At 40.9% G+C, this 25,868-nt stretch overlaps 1 protein-coding gene across 3 annotated transcripts in view; it reads right to left on the bottom strand.

Moving 5' to 3' along the window:
• Positions 1 to 25,868, bottom strand: part of SPON1 (spondin 1) — a 293,127-nt gene that overhangs the window by 207,566 nt on the left and 59,693 nt on the right. For all 3 annotated transcript variants that reach the window (XM_017525789.2, XM_037737501.1, XM_017525788.2), the window contains exon 3: positions 3,267 to 3,400. In XM_017525789.2, the coding sequence (XP_017381278.1) occupies positions 3,267 to 3,400 (134 nt within the window). The remainder of the gene's footprint in view (positions 1 to 3,266; positions 3,401 to 25,868) is intronic.

Here is a 25,868-nt window from a genome sequence, read left to right as displayed (position 1 = left end):
TTTTTTTTGTATTTTTAGTAGAGACAGGGTTTTGCCATGTTGGCCAGGCTGGTTTCAAACTCCTGGCCTCAAGTGATCCGCTTGCCTCAGCCTCCCAAAGTGCTGGGATTGTAGGCATGAGCCACTGCACCCAGCCAAGATGCCATGGATTTTTAACTTTTTCTTTATTCTGTACTTTTATGTATTTCACTACTTTCTATATTGTTTGAAATTTACAATGTGAATGTATTTATGTCTTACCCATAAAATTACTCTTTTAAAAAAAAATAGTTGTAGCTTATATATGATTCCTTCAGAGAAAAAATAAATAAAAGAAAGGCAGAACATGGACTTTTATGTTAAAAGGATGCATGACTTTAAAAAACTTGCCTAATTTCCCCAGGGCCTGTATCCTCCTCTGTAAAATGGGAGCAGTTTTCTGTGAAGATCAAATTAGACAAAGCCTGCTAGATGTGCACTGAGTTCTTGGTACTACAGAAAACATTAGTTGACTTTTTCTCTCTCCCTTATTTTGACTTGTAAGAACCTCCAGGGTTAAGAACATGCCTAGACTGGATAAAGAAAATGCGGCACATATACACCATGAATTACTATGCAGCCATAAAAAAGGATGAGTTCATGTCCTTTGCAGGGACATTGATGAAACTGGAAACCAGCATTCTCAGCAAACTGACACAAGAACAGAAAACCAAACACCGCATGTTCTCACTCATAAGTGGGTGTTGCACAATGAGAACACACAGACACAGGGAGGGGAACATCACACAGTGGGGCCTGGAGGGTGGGGGATTGGGAGGGCATAGCATTGGGAGAAAAACCTAATGTAGATGACAGGGCAGCAAACCACCACCATGGCACATGTATACCTATGTTACAAACCTGCACAATCTGCACACGTACCCCAAAACTTAAAGTATAATAACTAAATTTTTTAAGAAAACATGCCTTCATCATATATATCTTGGATGCCTGGGCTAACAAAAGCTCCGCTGCGTTTGTTGCAAGAATGAGTAAATGAAGAAGGCACACATGTTCACTGCTAATGGATAAACGTATGTACATGTATGTCAATTGTTAATGGGTAAACAAGAGATGGCTTTCTGGCTTCCACCAAAAAGATCAAATGCTTCTGGGTTGTAAGAACAATAAATCAAAGAAAACCAGAGATCTGGCCAGAGGGACAAGAGCTTTTAGAGCAGGAAGACTCTTCACAAAGATCTGACATTTTCAACCCAACTTCTTTAGCGCTCCAGGCTCTGTGGAGCCATTGGGCTGTCATGGGTAGTGGGATGGGCACCAAGGGGCAAGCAGGGAACCCAGTCTCTGGGCTAAGTAACAGAAAACAGCAAGGCTATTTATCACAATGACCATAGTAATCTGACCCCCCGTCTCTGGGCTCCAGCAACCGATAAAGAATATCAGGACTTGTCCAGGACCTGTCAACTGCTCTATTTTTTGCCATCACCAACTCCTCCACTTTCAACTCAGAATTAACCACAGAAAGCCAAATATGCCCTCCAAACCAATCGCATAAGAAGCGCCACTTGTAGTTAGCCTGCCTCCAGCTTCTCCATGCCAACGAACCTCCAATCAGTCTTCTCTTGTTTTCACTAGAAGGCTTTCCCAGTCCTCTCACTGCCTTTCAGATTCTGCCAAATGCTAGTAATGGCAGCTGACTCCCTTGTTATACAGCAGGCTCTGAACGCACAGCCTCTGTTCTCATTTCAGGGGTCTTTGTTCATTTCCACAGGGCCTTCTCCCACATTTTAACTAGATATTATAGACATGTTATACACTGACATTTAAAGATATGATTTCATGTTTCAAAATTCTACTGATATATATTTTTTAATGACCACTGTAGATTAATGTCAAGAGCCAAACTGCTCAAGGAACCAGAGAAAGGATGCTCAGCTTGCATTCAACTAAGAAAGAAAAAAATAATGTCCAGACAGATGGCAGCAAAGGGAGGCCAAACAATGACAGGGCTGAGTCTGGACAATGGACAGATGCTTCAGAGTCTCTTTGGGGCTTTTTCCATAAGCCAGGCACAGTGGAAATCTAGGAACTGCAGGGACTGCAAGGCCTAGGTGGGCTTTCTTATCAGCATCTCCTCAGGGGTGGGCTGCAGTTAACTACAGTTGTAAGTCTGTCAAAAATGACTATATTTGACAAATGAACCAAATACATAAATAAGATTTTCAAGGATTTAAAGAAGAAAAAGACTGTTGGGGAGGTCTCAGTGCCTACTTCCATCAAAAAAAAAAAAAAAAAAATGGACTTCTTGGATGCTAGGATTGGAGCCCTGCCCATCTACCCATGACTAATTCTCCAGTATGAAATCCTAACATTCTCAGCACCATTCCATATAGGACTTCAAAACTACTTAAATTATGGCTGTGTTTCACCAAACTGGCGAATGTTAATAGATGTCACCATTAAAAAAAAAGGAGCTTTACAATCAAACAAATTTGAAAAATACTGGGTGAAACCAAATTAAACAGATTTTTTTTTTTTTTTTTTTGGCCAGGACTTTGCAAAACCTTCATTATGCTAGTGTTGTGAATCTGCAAGAAGGGTATATAGTACATAGCATTTTGCAAACATGTGACCACAGAAAAATTGCTTTTCCTACCCATCTGTTACATTTCCCAAACCATCATTCTGTGGCACATGAGTTTGGAGATACAGGTTTGAGACAATACCACCTTTCAGAGGAAAACCGTTTTAGCTGGTTAATACCTTTTATCACCTATTATAACTCACTGAAAGGAGGATCAGGAGGCCAGATAGGAAGTGGCACCAGAGGGCCATTTTGATGGGGAAGGAAGAAGATAGGATCATAAAGCAGAGCTCGGGGCTAATGGAGGTCACATTGTGGGTCTCAGGGCAGCCCAGGCACAGTTTAAAGATTCTAGGTGTTGCATGTTCTGAGAAAAGAAAAAGTGTTAAATTCCAGATGGAAAAAGTCAAAGATTATCTTCACCTGGTTTGTAATTTTTCTTAACCAACCCTAGTATAATTATCTCTAACAAGACAGGGTAGCCAGGAGAAACATCCTATTTGATGAAAACAGAGATTTCAGCAAATGAATCTTTAGGGAGCACTTCACCAATGACAGTCTATGGTGCTATTGAGAATTTAGATAAGGGAGGGCAGAGAGATAACACAACTTTCTGATCCTCAGTAAAGAACTTTTTTTTTTTCCCCTGCAATCACACCACAGTCTTTGATAAACTGCAGGGAAGGATTCCATGTTTACTTACTTCAGAATCACACAGCCTGTTCCTGCTGGTGGCGCTATCCAAAACACCTGGATCCTCGTCCTCCTCCGTGGAGTGCTTTCAGTGACTGCAACAGGGCAATTGCTCATAAACTGTGTTTCTTCTTCATCTATGATCTACGGAAAACCAGTGGGAAATAAATATATGAAAATGCAACATCACTTTGAGAGGGCACTTAGGCTTCTAAGTTGGTACTTCCTTAATTTTATTTTTAAACTTGTCATTTTGTGTTAGCAACTCTGTATCCCCAGGCACCAGAATAGTACCTGGCATAAAGTCCCACTCAAGGCTTGTTGAATGAATTAACATTGTATGAGGACAAGGACTGGGCACATCTTTGCTCTCTGGGACCAAATCTTGTGTCCAATATGCCAATATTAGTACTTTGAGGAATTAACCACTAGGTGATGATCTTGCTTATTTCAATAGAACAACCTGTGTCCCACTTTGGGGAAGGAAGAAGTTGGGGGTGGGGTAATTCAACTCAAACACTATGTAACCAAGCTTTGTAACTCAGTTATAATTTTAGAACTTAAAATTTTAAATGTTAAAAGAAAACACCCTTTAAGAGGAAGCATAGCAAAGTATATAAAGTCTTCCTGCTCCATAGCACTTTTTACTAGTGCAGTTCCTACTTCCTTAATCAGTGCATTATATTTACTAATCAGTATTCTCCCAAATTAACCATCACAGTTTCCTATGATGCTGCATCAAGATGGTAGCCTTTCCCATTCTCTAAGGATGTTCCAGCTGTTTTCCTGCCTGCTTACTTCTGGGCCTTCTGTGATACTTGCCTATTCCTCTTGCAGACCTATGGTATATTAGACCTGAAAGGATCTTTTTGGGGAAAATAATCTAAATCCAACTGGTTTTAAGTGCCAACTTCAATGGATTGGTAGTAGCTATATCATGAATAGTGTTAATGGCATTAATAGATAACATTCATTGAGTGTTTAATATGTGCTAGGCACTAAGTGCTTTATCTGAATTAATCTTCAAAATACCATCTTATTAAATTATATTGTATTTATTTTACTTTTAAAGTTCCTATTCTTTTTAGGAAAACAGACGAAAGGAATGACGTCACTCAAATTCCTTAGCTTAGCATATAATTTTAGCACTGGACAAAGCAAAGATCATTTCTATTACTTTTTATCTTGATAGTCTTTATCCTACTTCCATTTTTCCTCCTCTATTTAGCACTCACTCCTAAGTATTTAACATATGTTATTCAGAGTGTGTGTATTATTTAGAATTGTTTTGTGTTTTAATGGTTCCTTCATTCAACTTTATGCTATTGAGCTATGTCAGTGTTACTACATGTAAATGTAATTTGTTTCTGACTGTTGCCTAATATTCCACTGTATGAATAAACCACATTTCACTTATACATTCTTCTAGTGAGGGGCACTTAGCTGACTTCTAGTTCCTTGTCTCCACAAATACTGATGCAATAAAGAACCTCATGCTGCTGTACTTGGACCAGAGTTTAGAATTGCTGAGTTGTTGGGTTGTGGGTATAGTCATATTAATTTCACTGAGTATTGCAGAATGGCTATACCTTTTATTCTAAGAGCTATGTACCAGTGTTCCTAATTTATCCCATATCCTCACCAGTAACTGTTATTACTGGACTTTCTAATTGTTTCCAATCTGATGCGTATAGTGTAGTATCTTCTTATTTTAATGCTAGCAATTTTGACCATCTTCAGAAATTTTTCAGGTTTGCCATTCTGCAAATTGTCTACTTAGAATCTTTGTCAGTTGATATTATTATCTTTTTCTTGCTGTTTTGGGGGATTTTCTAGATATGAATACCTCATCATTTACAAATACCTTTTCCTTTCTGTCACCCAGAGGTTAATTTTACCTTTGCAGTTCTTCATTTAACAGAAATAACTTTTGTCTAGTCAAATTCATCAACTTATCTCCAATGGCTTGCACTTTTATGATCTTGCCTAAAGAAACTGTGATCATATAGGTATTCTCCAATATTTTCTTCCATTAGCTTTATAATTTTACCTTTTACATTTAGGTCTTCAATCCATTTGGAGTTTATTTTTTAATATGATAGATTAGGGATCCAACTTCATTTTTTAAAAAAACTAATACATTTTATTTTTTTAGAGCAGTTTTAGATTCACAGCAAAATTGAGTAGAAAGTATAGCAATCCCATATATTTCTTGTCCCTATACCCCTACACACACACACACACACAGTCTCCCTCACTATCAACATCCTGGCAACCACTAATCTTTTGTATCTCCACAGTTTTACCTTTTCCTGAATGTCACAGAATTGCAATCATATAGTATGCAGCTTTTCCAGATTGGCTTCTTTCCCTTAGTAATATGCATTTAAGTTTCCTCTATGTATTTTCATGTTTACTTGCCATCTGTATATTTTCTTTGGTGAGGTTTCTATTTGGGTCTTTTACCCATTTTTTATTTGGGTTGTTTACTTTCTTAATGTTGAGGTTTTTTGTTGTTGTTGTTGTTTTTTTTTTTTTCAGATGGAGTCTCACTCTATTGCCCAAGCTGTAGTTAGTTCAGTGGCACAATCTTGGCTCACTGCAACCTCCACCTCCTGGGTTCAAGTGATTCTCCTGCCTCAGACTCCTAAGTAGCTGGAGTTACAGGTGTGTGCCACTACACCTGGCTAATTTTTGTATTTTTAGTAGAGATGGGGTTTCACCGTGTTGGCCAGGCTGGTCTCGAACTCCTGACCTCAAGTGATCCACCTGCCTTGGCCTCCCAAAGTGCTGGGATTACAGGCATGGTCCACTGTGCCCAGCCCTTAATGTTGAGTTTTAAGTGTTTTTGCATATTTTGGATAGTGATTCTTCATCAGATATGTCTTTTGCAAATATCTTCTTCAAATCTGGGGCTTGTCTTCTCATTTTCTTGACGGTGTCTTTCATAGAGCAAAAGTTTTAAATTTTAATGAAGTCCAAATTATCAATTATTTTTCTCATAGATAATGCTTTTGGTGTTGTATTAAAAAAATCAATGCCACATCCAATGCCATCTCTTTTCTTCTGTGTTGTCTTCTAGGAGTTTTTTGTTCTGCATTTTACACTTAGGTTTATAATCCATTTTGAGTTAATTTTTGTGAAGAGTATAAGGTCTGTGTCTAGATTCTTTTTTTTCTACATGTGGATATACAGTTGTTCCAGCACCATTTGTTGAAAAGACTATCTTTGCTCTATTATATTGCCTTTGCTCCTTTGTCAAAGATCAGCTGACTATATTTGTATGGGTCTATTTCTGGGCTTTTTATTACATTCCATTGCTCCATTAGACTATTTTTTCACTAATTTTTTTCACTGTCTAGGTCCCATCCCTACTTCCTAAATCTAACAACTATCTCCTGACTCTTCTCCAGATTCACCTTTTGCTCCAACTGAGTTGCTCCCATTTGCCTTTTAAGCACATTCAAATCTCTCCCATTAAAAAACTGAGACCTAACTTACCCCTTCATCCCCCTCTAGTTATGGCCTTATCTCTCTTCTCTTTATCACAATCAAATTACTTGAATAAGGTAGCTATACTTACTGTCTTCACTTCACCTCCCACTTATGCCTCAACCTAATTCTGTGTATTTTCAGGCCACACGGCACTCCCAAAATAACTCTAGCTAAGCTTCTGCAATGCTTAATCTAATGGATTCTGTGTAGTCCTTCTCCATACTCTCCTCCCTTGCCTTCTGTGCCATAGCTCCTTCTTGGTGCCCTCCCCCAACTTCCCCCATTCACTCTCTCTCGATTTTCTTTGGCTTCTCATCTTCCACTACCAGCCTTTAAATTTGAAATTGCTCAAGGCTCAGTCCTAAACGCTCCCCTGTTCTGACTTGATTCTTTCTCTGTAGGTGATCTCTTTCAACTCATGGCTTTAATTACTACCTCTGTATAGATGATTCACATGTTTATATTTCTAGTGTTGGCTGCTTCTCTGAGTTCCAGGCATATATCTCCAACTTTCTTTTACTTGCATTACCTTCAGATGTAGCAGAAACACCTCAAATCTACCCTGTTAATAACTAACCTAACCATTAACCAACTTCCATCTAACCTGGTCATACTCCAATTGTGCAAGTCAGAAACACTGGAGGTCACCCTTGGCTCTTCCTTGTCTTCATCTTCCATATTTAAATGTTGTTCATTTTACCTTCCAAATATCTCCTGAACTTCCACCACCATTCCTGCTATTACTCTGGACTAAGCTACGGCATTTCTTCTCTGAACTAATGTAAAACCATCTTAACTGTCTTTTTATACTCTCTCATGTTTCTCCAACTTGTTTTCTAAACTGCAAGCCACAGTGGCCTTTTAAAAATACAAACATTACAATATAGTATCTCCTTCCTCAGAATAGTCCAACAGCTTTTCATTGCTTCCAGAATCAAGACTGAAATCCCACACAGGGCTAATTCCTGCCTCCCTACCTCTAGCCTCACATTGTGCCATCTCTCTCCTTGCTTCCTATACTGTCTACACTGTTCATGTGTCTTCCCCTGCCAAAGCCTGGTCAATTTCTATTTCCAAAGCCTTTTTAAAATAGTCATTATTTCATCATCACTTTGGAAGGTACCTGGTACATAACAGGTGTGTACTATAAGAATGAAGTATAGGCTGGGCACAGTGGCTCATGCCTGTAACCCCAGCACTTTGGTAGGGCAAGGCAGGAGGATTGCTTGAGCTTAGGTGTTTGAGATCAGCCTGGACAACACAGTAAGGCCCCATCTCTACAAAAAATTTAAAAATTAGCCAGCTGTAGTGGTGCATGCTTGTGGTCTCAGCTACTTGGGATGCTGAGGTAGAAGGATCACTTAAGCTCAGGAAATTGAGGCTACAGTGAGCTGTGACTGTGCCACTGCACTCCAGGTTGGGTGATGGAGAGAGACACTATCTAAAAACAAACTAAAAAAGGAACTAAGTGTACTTGTCTCCTCCCTTTGGATGTGAGGTTCCTGGCTGTATGACTTGGCTACAATATGTGTCTCAGCTCCTTTAATTAGATAATTCCCTAGACTTCCTTCTGAATTTGGACTTTGTTTCCCTAGATGGCTATTAATAACCTTGATAATAATAATAGTTAGCATTTTTGAGCACCTTCTCTTGATGAAGAACTTTACATATATTATTTCCACTCCCTTGAACACTGAAAAATAAGCATGATTAAACCCACCCTTTAGGAAACTACTGTGATGCAGATGGGTTCAACAACCTGTCCAAAGTCCCAGAATGGCAGAGCTGGGCTTGAGGTTGGACCTACTTGGCTGTAATGTCCATTCTATTTCCCCTATGCTACAGCCCCTCCTAGTAGTGCCATCTCCTTTATGATAGGCAGGAAATTTCCCTCTAGCCAATCCTAGTCCTATGAAACCACATACACTGGACCAACCCAAAACAAAATACCCCACTCTACTCCAACATACACAAAAGTACTTGGTAAATAATGTTTACTTCATATTTTCTTAAAGGGTCTTAGACTCCCTTCTGCAGCTTTGTTGATGTGCAGGTAGATTTCCAAACAATGTGATTTTCTTGGACTTGCAGGATTGTGAGTCCAGTGAGGACCCTGTTTTCTCATGGTCGAAGAGAACTTTGGCAGGAATTTTTAATCCTAAGTCTTTAAAATCCTTGGGAAGGTTCTGGGTGACCATGCTGAGAAATCCAAAGGTTCTGGGTGACCATGCTGGGAAAGCCAAAGGCACTCACATTTAGTTAACATTTACTATCTGTCGGGTACTTAGCATGGTCATGTCATTAGATCTTTGATAGGAATAAAAGATTTTACAGATGAGGAACTGAAGCTCAGAGAGATCTGTCTGGATTCAGACCAAGGGCTGTCTGAAGTCAAAGTCCATGCTCTTTCCAAGTGAACTCTGACTAAGATCCCAGGAGACATAAGACAAAGATCCTTGGCTAAGAACTGAAACAAAGAAGAGTGTTCTCCAATCCATAGACGCTACCTCAGGTAAATACGGTTGTTTATCCACAACCTCAGTTGCCAGATGGTAATTAAGCATTGAACAGAAGGAGTTATTTCCCTGGATCCAGAGAATCCTCCAAACAATGTTTGCTTCTCAGAAAATATCAGCTTCTTCTAAAAAGCCTTGTGCCTATCAGAACCTGTGCTCATACCTTCTCCCAATCCCAAAAGTCTCCACACTTGTTGCCATCTAGAGTAGATCTCAGAAGCCAACCATGTTAGCCACCAACAAAATGACAGTCATTCATTTCAATCTGTGGTTTCTTTTCTGAATACCTGAGACAGAAAATTAAAACAATGGAGTGGTTGTGTCCAGTAAATAGTACTACAGGTGATTTTTATTTCCGTTGTATAACTTTTGTGTTGTCTAAATTTTCTGCAATGATGATTTATTTATTAGTTTAGATGAAGAGGTTTTAATTTTTTTTCTTTTTACAAATGGGATCTTGCTATGTTGCCCAGGCTGGCCGTGAACACCTAGGCTCAAGTGATCCTCTCACTTCAGCCTCCTGAGTAGCTTGGATGATAGGTATATGCCACCACACCGAGCTCAATATTTTTAAAGGACCTAATTACAAAATTCCAATGATTACATTTCTATTTTATATATAGGTTTAAATAAAACTTTTTGGATTAAGTTTAAAGTCACTTTGGGAGAGATTTGCTGGTAAGGCAGCTGTTTGACTCCCTGCAAGAGAGGGAGAAATCTTAATCTGTGCCTTGTCCCCATCCAGCCAGATAAGACAACCCAGATGTCTACCAAGTGTAGACAGGTAGACAAGGTTTGATTTCTCCATTACTTGCCAGCCTATAGTTAAAGCAACTGGTTAAGTATCTGGTCATGAATATGCCTTTTCAAATGTTAGGGGCATTTTAAGCTAATAGAATGAATTTTCTAGGCTTCTAAAACTTTTCATTGAACACAGTCTTAGTCCTAAGTCACATGACATACCCATTTTGAAATCTACATCATGACCCACCTTTATTCTGAGGGTGCCTACTCTTTCCTCAGCCTATTTATGGCCTTTTTTCAGATCTGAACACACAACCCTTCTTCCCTAAATCTAGTCTTGACTCCCCTCCTCAACTCTAATCTGGATTCTCTCCCCCGATATGTCACCTCCTCACACTTTGTGGTCCAACAGACACAAGCCTCAAGAGATAAACCTGAACAGTATCAAGGTCCCAGATGAAGCTACAAGCGTTCTAACTCATGGGTAGGCCATGGCAGTGAGACATCTAGGAGAACACTCTTCCAAAGTCCACATAAGTAGCACCTGGGACATTTGTCTTCAGGAAGTAGAGCCCCAGACACAGAGGTCAGGACTAGCAGTCCTGACCTCTAGTAGTCAGGTATGGGCTCTAGTAGTCCACCCCTAGTAGTCAGGTATGGGCTCCAGTTCCCACATAAGAATCAAGGACAAGTCAGATAATTAGAACAGGAACTTGGAACAGCATCCATTGAACGAAACTGGTCCCGTGAACATGGGTTTGGAACAGAGTGGTCAGGAGAGGCTAATCTTAGAAACTGTCTTGAGGTAAGAAGGCACATATGCTGCGGGGGATGTGAGATGTGATTAAGGGAACAACTCAGGGGATTCAGTGGTCAATGCTGAGGCACCATGATGAAGGATTCTATCAGGGTTAGTGATGTGATAACAGCAGTTTCAGGTCTGGGTATGTGGGTACTGGGTGGGCTGGGTCTGGAGAAGATGGCATTGGGATATCTAAATATGAACTGTTGAGTCAGGGAGTGTAGGGGGCACTGACAGTTAGGGACCAAGGTGGGGAATGAGAGAAGATATGTGCCATCACACCACCTTGTAAATACTTCTTCTCTAGAGGTATCATGGGAAGTAGCGTGGTAGACTAAAAAGTAGATCACTGTTTGAGTGAGGTAGATTTGGACTAAATCATGGCTCTGCCACTTTTTTAGTTAGATGACTTTGACCATGCCAAGCTACTTGACCTCTCTGCATCTGTTTTCCCATCTGCAAAATGAGGATGACAATATCCATGACGAAGCATCCAGCATCTGTAACAGGCCTTCCGTATGTTGTGGCTCCCCTTTTATGTTGTACACCCCTCCTAACCGATTGTGGCCCACATCCCCAGAGGGAAGCATCAACACCACAGGCTGGCTAACTTGGGAGGAGGACATCCTTAAGAGGGGAAGCAGAAAGAAGCTTCTTATAGTTACTCCATACAGGTATTTGTTCATCATAGAAAACCAGAAAACATAGGGGAGCAAAAAATATGAAACAAACATTCCTGATCATTCCACCACCCCGAGATTATTAATATTTTGGTATATATCATTTCAGATTATACATACATACACATACATAAATGCAATTCTAAGACAGGATTAAAGTATATTTCCTATGTTATAACCCATCTTTTCATTTCACAACATATCATGACCATATTTCTTTTCCCAATAAAATTTTTAATGGCAGAATAGATCATCTTATATTTAGTTTACATTTTACCTAACAAACCTCAGCATGCTGAACATGTTGTTTATAATTTGGTGCTATTATGATCATCCCACATAGCTAAATTTGATATCATTTTTCTGGAAGTGAAATTAATGCAGTTTATTACTGCTGAATCTGCCCAGGAAGGGCTAACTACCTCAGTAAAATCTGAGAGAGAATCCAAAGAAAATAATCCGAGTCATTAAGTCACCTCTTACTAATTTCCTATGTGTATTTTTTCAGTCTAAAAGCCATGGAAAGCAGGACAGCTGCTTTGGTCTTTTATGAAAGAGCTTTCAATACAGATTTTAAAAACTTAAATGAAGATTTTGCTCCTATTGCTTTAAAAATAAGTTTATTATAGAAAAGTTAACCAGGACAGAAAAGTGAAGGAAAAAAAAATCCTCCAGTTTGGTTTGTGTCCTTCTAGCCTTTTCTCCATTTATTCTTTAAAACTTGTGAATAGCTGTGCTCATTTTGTTTGTATAATGTTGTGTCTTGGTTTTTTTCCATTTGTCCTAGGAGACTCATTATTTTCCCAGGTTTTTCTGAACTCATCAGAAACATAATTTGAATGGCTGCATTGGCTGTGTTATTCCATATACTTTTTGTCAGTGGCCTCTCCCTTAAGCTGTAAATATTTAGGCTTAAATCCTGTCCCTTTTCCCTACAAATACTCCCACTTTCCAGCCCAACTGCCACAAAAGTTACTGCATCTTTTTTTTGAAAAAATATAATTTCAACTTCAGGGCGTACATGGGCGGGTTTGTTACAAATGACCCCATCACCCAGGTAGTGATGGGAAAAACTACACAAAAGGTAGTTTTTCAGATCTTTCCGCGTCAACCTCTCCCCTCTCCTGTAGTCTGTAGTGTCTATTGTTCCCATCTTTATGTCCATTTGAATCCAATGTTTTGCTCCCACTTACAAGTGAGAACATGTGGTATTGATTTTCTTTCCTGAGTTAATTTGCTTCAGATGATGGCCTCCAGCTGTTTCCATATTGCTGCAAAGGACAGATTTTATTCTTTTTTTATAGCTATGTAGTATTCCATGGTATATATGTACCATATTTTCCTTATCCAATTCACCAGTGACAGACACCTAGGTTGATTCCATGTCTTTGCTATTGTGAATGATACTGTAATGAACATGAGTGCTTATGTCTTCTTTGCAGAACAATTTATTTTTCTTTGCATATATGCCCAGTAATGGGATTGCTGGATCAAATGGTAGTTCTGTTTTTAGTTCTTGGAGAAATCTCCAAACTGCTTTCCACAGTGGCTAAACTAACTTACATTCCCACCAACAGTGTCTAAGAGTTCCCTTTCCTTCGCAGCCTCACCAGCATTTGTTATTGTCTTTTTAACAATAGCCATTCTGACTACTGTCAGGTGGTGCCTCGTGGTCGTTTTGATTTGCATTTCTCTGGACTAACATCCCTTTTGCACTAGCATCTCTTCAAACGGGTGCTTACCTTCAATTTACTCATCTTTTAAAAATCTCACCGGCTTTATTTTCTCTTCCCAGGAGTGTACCCTGTGCTTCCCAGACTTAAGAAGCACGTGGGATTGTGGGGGAGGTGATATGGCCATGAGCACCATTGGCGGCCCCTCCCGCACTGGCCGTGTGGCATCCGGTCCACAGAGGTTTAGTCCCGAGAACCACCAGATTGCATTTCTCCCCGACACGCAGATTAATCCTCCTTGCTATGTGGTTTGTTCCACATATCCGTAGCAACACAGCGGGCCAGGCTTGGGAGCAAGGCTGGGCCAAGACACGTAGGCACTCGGGGAAGGCTAATAACCTGGCCTGCTTTCAAAATGATATTCTCTAAATATTTGCCCAACATTCATTTGGAGGAGAGGCTGAGTGCTACGTGGGAGAAGGAGGCCAGGCAGACTGCCGGCTCGGCACTGCTCACTCTTTATTACCCTGAGCAGTTCAATTGCTGCCCTAAACCTGCATATCTCACCAGCAACTAAGAGGCTTGGAAGGTCACTGAGATATCAGCTCTTGTCTCTTAAGGGCTCTTGGGGGTTTTCCCCCTACCAGGAGGCAATACAAAGGCCTGGGAGAGTCCAACAGCCTATTTATTACTGGTGTGACTCTGGCAAGTTCCTTAATTTTTCTGAACTGATTCTCCTTACCTGTAAAATGGGGACTGATAATAGCTGCTACTTCAATGCGCCAGAAGGGTTAATATAAATTCATATACAAAGTTGTTAGAGAAGCTAGTGACAGAAGACACGGGTTCTTGGCAGAACCCCATCTTTAAGCCTAAAACAGCAAAAACCAGACTACTTGTCCTAAATGAAGCCACCCTTTCCTGACTGATTCTTTCTGAAATAATGCCCACCTGAACACTGGGAGGATGGGGTGGAGCCTCAGGAAGTTCAGTGGGGAGGAGCCTGGCCGCTTCTGTTCCTGTGTGTTGACCTGGGATTCAATGTGTGAGGCAGGAAACCCACTAGCAGGACTCTCTCTCACTTTGCTGAGAGTTATTTTTACTTTTTCCTTTTCCCCCAATAAATTCTGTTTTCCTCACCCTTTTATGTGTCCACGAGCCTAATCTTTCCTGGTCATGTGACAAGAGCCCAGTTTTAGCTGAACTAAGGAGAAAGTTTTTCAACAAAACTATCACTGTGTGTATTATAATCACTGTGCAGTGATAAATATTGTTATTATCACTCTCATGTGCCACTTGCTCTCAACAATTCTGGTAAAAACCATTTTCTTCACTGCATTACATGTCCAGCAGCATTTTGGTGCTCTTTACAGACTGGTATCCAGGGCACCAGCCCAGCTGGCCTGCACTTAAATCCAGTTTGGCTTGGGAGCCTGAAGTACAATGGACAGGCTCCAGTAGAGCTGGGCACACACACATACAGGGGTCACTGCCTGAATCACAGTATAGTCCTCAGTTAAAATAGAAAGCTTCATCTTCCATGTGAGAATTGGAAGATGCAGAGAAAAGTAGAGATAGACTTTGGGGAAGTGGTAATTTATCAGGGGTGGGTTATCTTCAATAAGAAAAGAGCCATCTTCTCTAGAAAAACCAGGAAGAGAGGGAAGAATTATCCTTCAAACCAGGTGAAATGTGTTTCCTGGAATCCTGAGTGCTAGTATGAGGTAGGGGGAGAGAACATGTGGACTTTGGAGCCAGCAGACCCAAGACTGATTTCTGCCTCAGCTACTGAATGACCTTGAGTAAAGTCACCCAACTCTCTGCAAGGCCACATCCTTATGTGGCTATGCATTGATGATTAAAGACGTCCTGTGTACAGAGCCCAGAAGGGGACCTGGAGCTGCAAGATGCCTGATGACCATAACTTTGAGTTATTGAAGTGATAATCAGAGAATGGACCTTGATGGCATCTTGAGTGCCTATAGCTTAGTAGGTGACTGATGCATATACACTGAATAAGTGGGCAGATTCTCATTGGCTGTATGTAAAAGCCAGGGAATCTCAGAATATCTAGTGTTTAATAAGTACATACCCTATATTATTTTAAAATGTTTTATTTGTATTTGTTTTTGAGACAGGGTTTCACTCTATGCCCAGGCTGGAGTGAAGCGGCAAGATCATAGCTCACTACAACCTTGAACTCCTGGACTCAAGCGATCCTTTTGAGTAGCTGGGACCACAGGCACATGCCACCATGCTTAGGTATTTTTTTTATTTTTTATATTTTGTAGAGATGAGATATCACTATGTTGCCCAAGTGGGTCTCAAACTCCTGGGTTCAAGCAGTCCTCCTGTCTCAGCTTCCCAAAGAGCTGAGATTACAGATGTGAGCCACCAAACGTGGTGCAGACTCTAGGTCCTTGCTAACACTTTGCATCCATTATTTCAAATAATCATGTGAAGTGGGAATTTTCCCCATTTTACAGATTCAGAAATTGGGACTAACAAGTAGGGGTCTGTACTCATACCCTCCATGACCCCAAAACTAATCACAACCCTTGGACCTATTACATTTTTCCCTTATTGTTTCACATGAGAATCTGGTGTCAGTTTGGACTCAATACTAGAAAATCACTGATAAACAGGTTAAAAAAAAATAGAACCATGTAATTGGGGAATTTTATTCTATGTAGTCTAATGTCTAGGAAATAAATCAGCCTTTTAAGTTTTATATAGCAGTACAGTTGAAATGTTTAATAATTATTGCTAGAGAACAGTATAACGCAGTACTAAAAATGAGTAATTGAAAAGCCCATCAAGGCAGATGAGGCATCTTCTTACTGAATTGCTCTTGAATACTTTACATAATTACTTCATTCAGATTTATGATCAGCTCAGCAAAACATACATCTCTCTATCCTGCTCTGCTGAGTAGTTCAGGAAGCCTTTTTATATTGTGCGTACACCTTCAGAGATGAACAAATCAATGTCTCTTATACACTAATGGGGCTTGCAATTGTTTGGTTTCATTTAGCAAAGGAAAAAGGAGCGAAAACTCAGTTTGCTGAGGTCCTTCTGTGTGCCAGTCACTGTGCTGGCAGTTTATTTGTATTAACTAAGTCAGCTCATTTAAAGTCCCTAACAGCCCTGAGAAGAGACAGTGTTTTCCATCTCACAGAAGAAACTGAGGCTCAGAGAAATGTTGGAACTTAATCAGATTCTTGAAGCTTATAGTAAACTCACACTAGGCAGTTTGGATCCAAACCTAGTGACCATTCCATAACATCACCAATTTTCAGAAAGACCCTGTTTGCCCCCAGATGGCTTGGAATTTTGGAAGAGGCATCTAGTGAGGTCAACTGGAGAAGAAAACTGTTCGTGGCCAGATTTTGTTTGCAGCTCTGGCTCTGTAAATATGAGTTGTGGATGCTACCCACCTTTGACCCCATTCCTTCATTTCTTACAACATCAATGCCTCTAGGCAGAGAGGAGTCCAGAGGAGTCTCCTCAAGGGATGCAATTTCCCATGGATTCAGCCTCCCCACCCGGCCCAGATCATCCCAGGCTGCAGGCTTTATCAGAGGCACAAGCTTATCATCTTGCCTCTCCCAGAGACCACAGAGTGAGAGTTCTTGGCAAATTCAGTTTGCTGGCAAGTGTGGACAAATGGCTGCCTGGATGAGAAACAACAACCTTTGTTTCTAGTCTCACTTATATGTCAAATAGCCAAAACTGGGAAAAATGGGGACAGAGGAGGAGACAAGATGGGGTAACCACACAGGCAGGAGAAATAATATAATCTCTTTTAAAATGTTTACATTTAGAAGATTATACATAGAAGAGAAGGACTCTCCAACTTCCCCCCACCCTTGCTTAAGACAATGACATTTCCAGCAAACTGACTGATTTTTCTTTCTCAACCTCTGTGTCAGCCTTTCCTTAACTCTGAAGCTTGCTGTACTCTCTGCTTAAGTCAACAGACATCAGCACAGGATCAAAACTGTTTGTGCACCCCATTTCCCCCACCCCCTTGCCTTGAGAATGAGCTCAGGCTCTGCTGAGGGTTATTTTAGAAGAGGCTTAAACAGGTCACTGAATGTCTTCCTTCTTTAGGACATAAAAGCATGTCAGATTTCTCTCTTGTTTTAGAGTCACAATGGCAGACGCCATGCACAGACGTACATCTTACTGATTATGGTATACATCCATGAACTTCTTACACCCTGGAGAAATACCAAACTTTGATCTAATTATATTTTTAACAATAAGAATCTCTCTTCAAGATATAGATTTATGATAACACTCAATGACTATTTGTCAAACACACCCAATGTGGTTATTAGCTGATGGGTACTGAGTACTTACTTGCAAAACAAATATCTGAAAATAATGCATTTTGTCTTTGTGCACCTGCAGGTGGAGGGTTTGGGGAATACACTGATAAAATCATGCAGCGAAGAGAGCACTTCCCTCTGCTGCAGGGAGGCAATTGAGCTGGGAGCTGTGGGAAGGGAGCAGGAGCCTCACTCCTGCCTTGCAGAGGAGCAGTGGACAGGAGATGGATGACAGGAGGAAGCTCTTTCAGATAATTATTAGAAGCTGGAGAATCAGCTGTTGTGCTTTCAGCATGGTGTATTGTAGGAGAAAGAGCATAACAGGAAGGAAGTAGGGCTGGGAAGAACAAAAGGAGAGAAAGAGGCAAAGGAACAATGGCATAGTTCTCGTCTCCAGCCATGGACCATGGTCCACATCTGTTACCCTTCTACCCTCAGAGCAACCTCTGGGGGCTCTGGCCTTCCCAGACGCTGCTTCCACTTCTTGTTCCTGGACTAGTCCTACTCATGGTTTCACCTGATGAGTCACTTCCTCTGGGAAGAATTTCCCAGTCCCAAGAGCCCTGGCCCAATAGGCTACACTCTCTACCCGCTGAGCCACAACCTGCATGACCCTTTATCTTTGCCTCTCCAGCACTTCTTTGCCCCACCCCCATAAGAACCACCTGGAAGTTTTATGAAAATAGTGATGCCTAGCCCCACCACAGAGCAGTGGAATTGACAGCTCTGGGCATGGGGCCAGGACAGCAGTTACCTCCTAAGGGCTTCAGGGGATTTTGATGGCATTTAAGATGATAACCATCTTGCCTCTAGTTCCTTATATCTGAAAGGAGGAGCTGGTTCTATCTTGCTTCCTTTTCAGTCAGCAGCTCCTAGCACTGTGCCTGGCACATCATATATACTTGGTCAATATTTGCAGAATGAATAAATGAATTAATTGAAATTAAAGAGATATTACTACTACTTTTTTAGAGAAGAGGAAACCAATTCATGAAGGCAAACTAGGTGGACTGCGGTGGCAGAGTGGCTGTAAGAGGAGGAATGAGAATGTAAGCTCCATAGGGGCAGGAGTCTTGTCTGTTTTACTTAACTCTGTGTTTCCAGTGCCTAGACTTGGGTCTAACATGGAACAGGAGCTTGATACATATTTGCTGAATAAATGGCTGCACCCCCTTACTTTAACACTATCTCTTCCTATTCTATTTTGCTACCAGCCTTGCCTCTGCCATTATCTGCATGGCTTTGTACAAGTCACTTTTTCTCACTAGAGCTGTTTCCTAAAATGAGGAATGTAGATGATGTGGCCTCCAGATTCTTTTCAGTTCTAATCACAGCAGACTGCCCTGATATACCTATATTGTCACTTCGAAGGACACAAATCCAGCTGTTATGCCAGCACCTTCTACACACAGCAATGTCCTCACATTTCTCAGTGATACAAGAGAAGGGCAGGGAAGTGCTGGGTAGAGAAGGGTGGGGTCCTGGGCAAGGGCTCCACCCTCAGGCCTCTGCCCATGGACCTAAGCGAGAGCAGGCACTCTTGTTTTTGTGCTCAAATGTTGCATTTTCCGAGATCACTCTGGCCCGTCATGCCTCCCCATCCTGTGCCCATATAAACTCAAGAGACCTTAGCAGGCACACACACAAGCAGCTGGACATCAAGAGGAGCAGAGGAACACACCAGCAGACACCAGCAGAGCAGCAACGGTGGAACAACAATACAGACACCGACGGGAGTTCAGCCAGAGGCAGTCAAAGGAGAGTCTGGCCCTGGGCAGCCCGATTCCAGGGGAAGACCACCTTCCCACTCCATCCCCCTTCTGGCTACCCATCCATTTTGCTGAAAGCCACCCCCACCTCTCAACAAAACCTTGCACGCATCCTACAAAGCCACCTGCAATCCAGTTTTTCTGGTACACTGGGCAAGAACTCAGGATACAGAAAGCCCTCTGCTCTTGCGATAAGGCAGAGGGTCTAATTGAACTGATTAACACAAGCCACCTGCAGACGGCAAAGCTGAAAGAACGCACCGTAACACATGCCCACTGGGGCTTTGAGAGTTGGAAGCACTCACCCCAACATGCTGCTGTGGGGTTGGAGCCCAAAAATGCTCCCCACAACCTCTGCACCTACCTATCTGCATGCTCCCCCTGGGGGTTTGAGGAGTGAGGTACTGAAGAAGCCAGCCACACCCCTGTCATGGACCCTGTGAGAGGAATAAGGTCCTGAATTGTTCCTTCCAGTCTTTTTTTCACATCACTCTTCCCTCCTTTCCTGCTTCCTGCTTCTCTGTATTATTTCTTCCTCCTTTCACATGTGTTTTCAGTTGGCAGGCTGTGATCTGCAAAAGCTGACCTCCATCTCCCAGTCAGCCCACCTCCAAAGAGCAAATCCACAGCTGAGAAAATGTGGTTATTAATTTACCATCTCCCTATAACCAATTTCAGAGAAAAGCATCACTTTGTTAATATAATTGTAGCACCAAGGAGAGAGGGAACTTGTGTTTGTTAAATGTCTACTACACACTTGGCACTTCATTTGTGTTATTTCATTTAAGCCTCACCTTTGACTGTCTGTTTTACCTTCACAATATTTCTCTCCAGCACTCTAAAGCACCCAAACGCAATAAACCACTGCAACAACCTTCTAACTTATCTCTCTGCTCCCATACTTAGCCCCTACAATCCAATCTTCCCACAGAAGCCAGAGTGCACATCTAAAATAATAAATCAAATCATATCACTTTCCTGCTTAAAGACTTCCAGTGGCTTTTCATTGCACTTAAAATACAGACTTTATAATGCCAACCTGCAATTCCCCACCTAATCCAGTCCCTGCCAACTTCTCAGACATCTCCTGCCACTGTTTGTCTCACCCACTGAGCTCCAGTTCCTTAAACAAGCAGAGCTCCCTCCACCCCAGAGCCTTGGATGGTTCCCTTTGGCTGTCGTCATCCTACATGATACTGCCCACAAATCTTAAGGAGTTAAGAAGGAAAAGAGGGAGGAACAAATTTAGATACTCCTGAAGCTTCTGTGGCATCTGGTTTTCCAGTTGAATCTGCATGAGCCTACTTTTCCTCCTCACCTTTGTTTTCTCAGCGTGCCGATGGTTGCAACAACTCAAAGTATTCTTTGGATAAAGTCAAATGTATGTGTAAAATGTGGGTAAAGAACCCAAAACACTGTCTTCTCTTTCCTATGAAAAGGTATCAGTAATTCATAGCTTGATTTTTTTAGATGAACAGAGGAGAAAAGCTTAACTTTGAGGGAAAGAAGCTAAAATTTATTGAGCTAAGCAGCAGGCCTTTTAACAGGATTTGGTTGAATCAGCTGAAGAAGCTTCTGAAATAGGTGTTATAATCCCCATTTTACAGAGGAGGAAACTGAGGTTCAGGGGATTTCAGCAATTTCCTGAGGATCACACACCTGTGCTAATGAACAGCGCCAATATTCCATCCAGCCATATTTGATCCCAAATCTCAAGCTCCCTTCTGCCACACCATCTTACTTTGCTAAGCATATTCTTCCTTCCCAGCAAAACCACCTTAGAGTAAACATCAGTGTATGAGTAAGTAATGATTAAGATATAAAAGTGAGAACAGACCGTTTGCCAGCAGCACATTTGAATCCTCCATTTACCTGTGTTAATTGTAATAAGTTAACAACAGGTTGTTCTTAAATATTCATTAAATTGAATTCCCTGAGGACCTGTACTTGGGAGCTCAGCTGGCTGATATTCTGAATTCCTAAATGCACTTAAAAATAACCAAATGCCTTTTCTCCCAAAGCATTTAATAGTATAGAATAGTAATCAATTTATAATAACCTCTGCTCAATTAGTGTTTTTTGGTTTCTTTTCTTTTTTTTTTTTTTGGCTTTTTCTTTTATTCTTTCAAACTGTAAGGTCAAACTTCAACAGCATCACCTGCTGAGTTCCTCACTGGGCTCTCTTTCTGGATGTGTGTTGCTAGGAGAACAATTCTGCTTTCAGCAATAAAAACAACAATCAATGCTTGCACAAAAGACTTACAGACAATGGGAAATGTGGGTGAGTTAATTACATCCCTAGTCCCTTTGTTCTTTACAAATAAAGAGCAAGAGCGATGGGTGATCAGTGAACTTTAGAGACGCAAGCCACTGAATTGTGCTTAAGAGAACTGAGTTTCTTAGGAGTCAAATGAATGAACGGCCCCTCAAAACAACTTCATTTATATCAGAAATGGCCACAATGTTCAGTCCTTTGAGGAAGGAGCCAGCACTAGAGCAGGAATTGGAAAACACAGGGCAGAGTGGCGCATCTCAGGTTCTGTGAGAACTTAAGAACTCATTTTTTTAGGGCCTTGGGTTTTCTGATGTAATAATGACTCAATGGCACCAAAATGCCCTGCACTTCTAAAACATGATTCAGCTCTCAGATTCAGCCTGTTTGGGAAGTGCTGAACAGAACCAGGGACTGGATCCCAGTACTTTTGGGCTTGTTTCCCCTCTTTTCCATGTTTCAGGAAGCTGAGGCATCCACACCGAAGAGCAATATGCAACCCTCATCCCTGAATTCTGCTTCATTTTTGAGGACTTGTCCCTGAGGTCTACACCCTGGGACGTGTTGGTGAAGAACTGCTGCATCTTTGAACTCTTGGCTTATGGAATTTCCTTTTAAACACAACTTATTATTTTTTCTACATTCATTCAACACACATATTTATCATCTGCTTGTGATATGCCAGATATTATGATATATTGCAGTGAACAAAACAAAAAAGGTAGCTTCCCTCCTGTGGCTTAGTGAATAAGGTATTAAATGCTTTTGTTTTAAAGATAAAAAATACAAATAGTTACAAAGTAGAAAGTGAATTATGCCCAGGATTTTCCCTCCTACATAAAACCAACTGTTGAATCATTATATCATTGATATTCCGTAACCTCATTTCTTTCTTATAACATCTTATAAACAACTCTCTATTTCCATATATATAAAATCTGCCGAATCTTTTTAGATTACTGCATAATAATCCGTGTCAGAAATATTCAATGTATTTCACTTATATCAGCATCCTTAATCCTCACCATAGCTCTACCAGTTAATACTATAATCATCCCGTTTTACAGCTAAAGAAACTGAGTCCTTGAAATATTCCCAGAGAGCCGAGGTCATACAGCTGGTAAATGGCAGAGCCAGAATATAAACCCTGACTGTGGGACTCCAGAACTTCAGCTCTTTTCCACTGTGCCTTGTATTCCATTGCCAACATGTACTATCATTTATTATAATTAATCCTATATGAAGGGCTTTCAGATCAATCACCCCTCTTTGTTTTGCTATAATAAACAAGGCTTCAACAAACATCCTTGTACTTCATCAGCCTCCACACGTCTAAGTTTGCCAGTTGAATTAATTCCTAGAAGTGAAATTTCAGAGTTAAAGGATATGAACATTTTAAATTTTGGCACGCAGTGCCAAACCAATACAAATTTTGGATGAATTTGCACCCCTACTGACTGCATATGATAGAGATCACCATTCTCTTCTTAACCCTTGACTTCCCTGAATGTGCTCTGGCAATGGTCATTCTGACCGCCTCACTGCCAACTCTGACAGCTTTTTATAGCTTCATTCTGCCCAAAGCTCTGCCAGATGTATCCCCGTAGACGTGCCTCTCCCCAGCTCCCCGCCTTGTAGTACTTCTCTAGATTTCTTTTCTTCCTATTTCCTTGGCATTTGAAATCTCTTCCCTGGCCCTGTTCCCTATAAGACCTATGAATGTCATGGAATCCTGGGCTCTCCTCTTGTTCTCTTCTCTAAATGTCCTCCCTCCCTAGAGTGATGGACTTTCTTAATTACTGGCCCAATAGTCATTTCCTCCTCCTCTCTTGCTAAAAGACCCTATTTGTTTATGGCTTACAGTGTTCAACCCCAAAGATTGAATCACAAATGGTCTAAACCAATTATAGCTATTCTATTGAGCGTCAGGTGACCAGGTGACCTGCTTTTGGCTGATGAGATGTACAGGAACATCAGCCAGGAGGCTTCTGGGATTTTTTTCTCTGACAAAAGGGCAGTGGCCTCTGAGGAGAGTGTTTTCCCCCATATCCTCATTCTCTCCTATTTAGAACACTGTTGGGGAGGGTGACATGCTTTGAGCTAGTGTGGCCATTTTATGAACAGGAGGAACTAGCACGGCCAGTTTATGGAATAGAAGAGAAAGGCTGAGTGAATCACAGAGCTACTGGTAAAGGGAACTGATGTCACTGAGCTGCTGAAAGAATGTGGAAGCCATTTATCTCCAAACAATAAAAGAACCCATGATAAAAGCCTTGATTGGATTTTCTGTTTCTTATAGCCAAATACCACCCAACATATACATAATAATCATACATCATACTCTACCTGGGTGGCGTCAACCCAGGTCCCTCTCTTGCGCCTCAGAACTATGTGGTAATGATGATAACAATAACAATGAATAAGTTATCGTTAAGTTCTTGTTATGAGCTAGAACCTAAATTATATAATCATATATGATTTTATATAAAATTGTATATTTATATAATTATACGTATTATAAAATTATATATATAATTAATGTATGTAATTTTATGTAAAATTTAAAGATCACCACTACTCTATAAAATTAAGTACCATTACTTCCATTTTATCAATGAGGAAACTGAACTGAGGAACAGAGGGATTAAGTAACTTACCCATGGTCATAAATCTCCTAAGTGGCTGAGCTAGTATTCAAACCAGGGAAGTCTGGTCTCAGAGTCCATACATCCAAATACTATGGATGACTAAAGGGACCTTGAATTGTACAGGTCCCAAATGGAGCTCATCAACCTTCTCCTTCATAAATAGGCTCCTCGTTCAAACTCTCTCTCTTGGTCAATGTAGAAACCCAGGAGTCTCCTTGGACTTGTACTTCTCTCTTCTACTCCATGTCCAACTGGTCACCACATACTGACAATTCTACCTTCTAAACATATACTGACCTATTCTGCGATACCTGACTTGCAGTAAATGCTTACAAGTGCTGGCTGCTATTACCAGGATCTTCACGACTGAGCTGCTGCTTCTTATCTTTCAACCATCCTAAACACTCCAGCTCACTGAACTTGCCTGGTCTACTGGCTCTTGTTGTACCATTGGAGCCTCTGTATAGACTGCCTTTACCTCATTGAATGCCCTGTGCTACTCTCCCTAATTAATTCTTCTGCAATTTAGCCCAAGTGTCATGCCCAATAGGAGGCTTTCTCTGACTCCCGTACCTCCACAAATTGTTCTCCCAGCATGCTCTGTAGCCATCTCTGGCCTTATCATACTGCAGTTTAGTTACTTGTTTACTTATCTTTTCGCACCCTTGTGAACTCCGCATTCCCAAACCAAGTTATGACCTCCTCAGGAGAAGGATACAAAATTTAAAACTCAATCCAGCCCCTTCCTTCAGCCCCTGCCCCTCTGTTGTTCTCTATCCCAGTTGCTAGCATCATTAAACTAGAAATTTCCATGTCACTTCTAAACTGAACAAGCCAATTTCTACCTCTGAAATGTTTCAATCTGTCCTTGTCTCTTCATTGCTAAGTGACTACTAGGATGCCTTAAGGTCTGAGGCTTGATGGTTATGACAAAGTAGATCTCATTTCTATATGGGACCTACTAAAGGCTTCCTGCAGAGTTGAGAGGTGAAGCGCATTGTCTGAAAGGTGGTCAGATCTGAACAGAGGCCCTCTGGCCACTTGTAAATGGACTATATCCATGTATTGGAATATATCTTGCATTTTCTACCCACAAATTAGCAACAAGACCCAAGGACTCTAAACAGTACCTTGTTCCAGGGTTATTTCATAAGAAAAGTGAATGAAAGAATTGTTCAGTAGCTCCAGCAAAGTCTTCTTAAAACCAAGTATAGTATAAGTTAATCAATCAGGCAAGTGATCAATAAAATATAACAAATGCAGCATTAAATAATACCAAGCTGCTCATTCCAAATAGTCTGACTCATTAGTTTGATCAATACATTACAAAGATGTAACAAATGTAAAAACACAAGGGGCCTAAAAATACTTAGTTGATGTATTGGATCCATTATCAGAATGCATGTATTTTTCAAGATACTCAGGTAGTTCCAGCAAATCCAACAATTAACATTTGCAACAGCCAAATAGCAAGCAGAGTTTTGGTAAAGTTCTTTTATTCAAATGTCCAATTTTGCAAATATTTAGAAAGACAGTGTGCTCCATGCAATATGCCTGAACTAGGGTCACATGGCTCTGCTACTTTAGGCAAGGTAGTAGGCAAGTTGTTCAGCCTCTACTATTTCATCTGTAAAATCTGGGTAGGAATCTAGTTCTGTCTCCATCACAAGGCTATCACA

Source organism: Cebus imitator, unplaced genomic scaffold (genome assembly GCF_001604975.1).
Source record: "Cebus imitator isolate Cc_AM_T3 unplaced genomic scaffold, Cebus_imitator-1.0 Scaffold39, whole genome shotgun sequence".
In the NCBI taxonomy this organism is placed as follows: domain Eukaryota; kingdom Metazoa; phylum Chordata; class Mammalia; order Primates; family Cebidae; genus Cebus; species Cebus imitator.
Note: the sequence above shows the minus strand (reverse complement) of the source record. Positions and strands in the feature narration are given on the sequence as shown.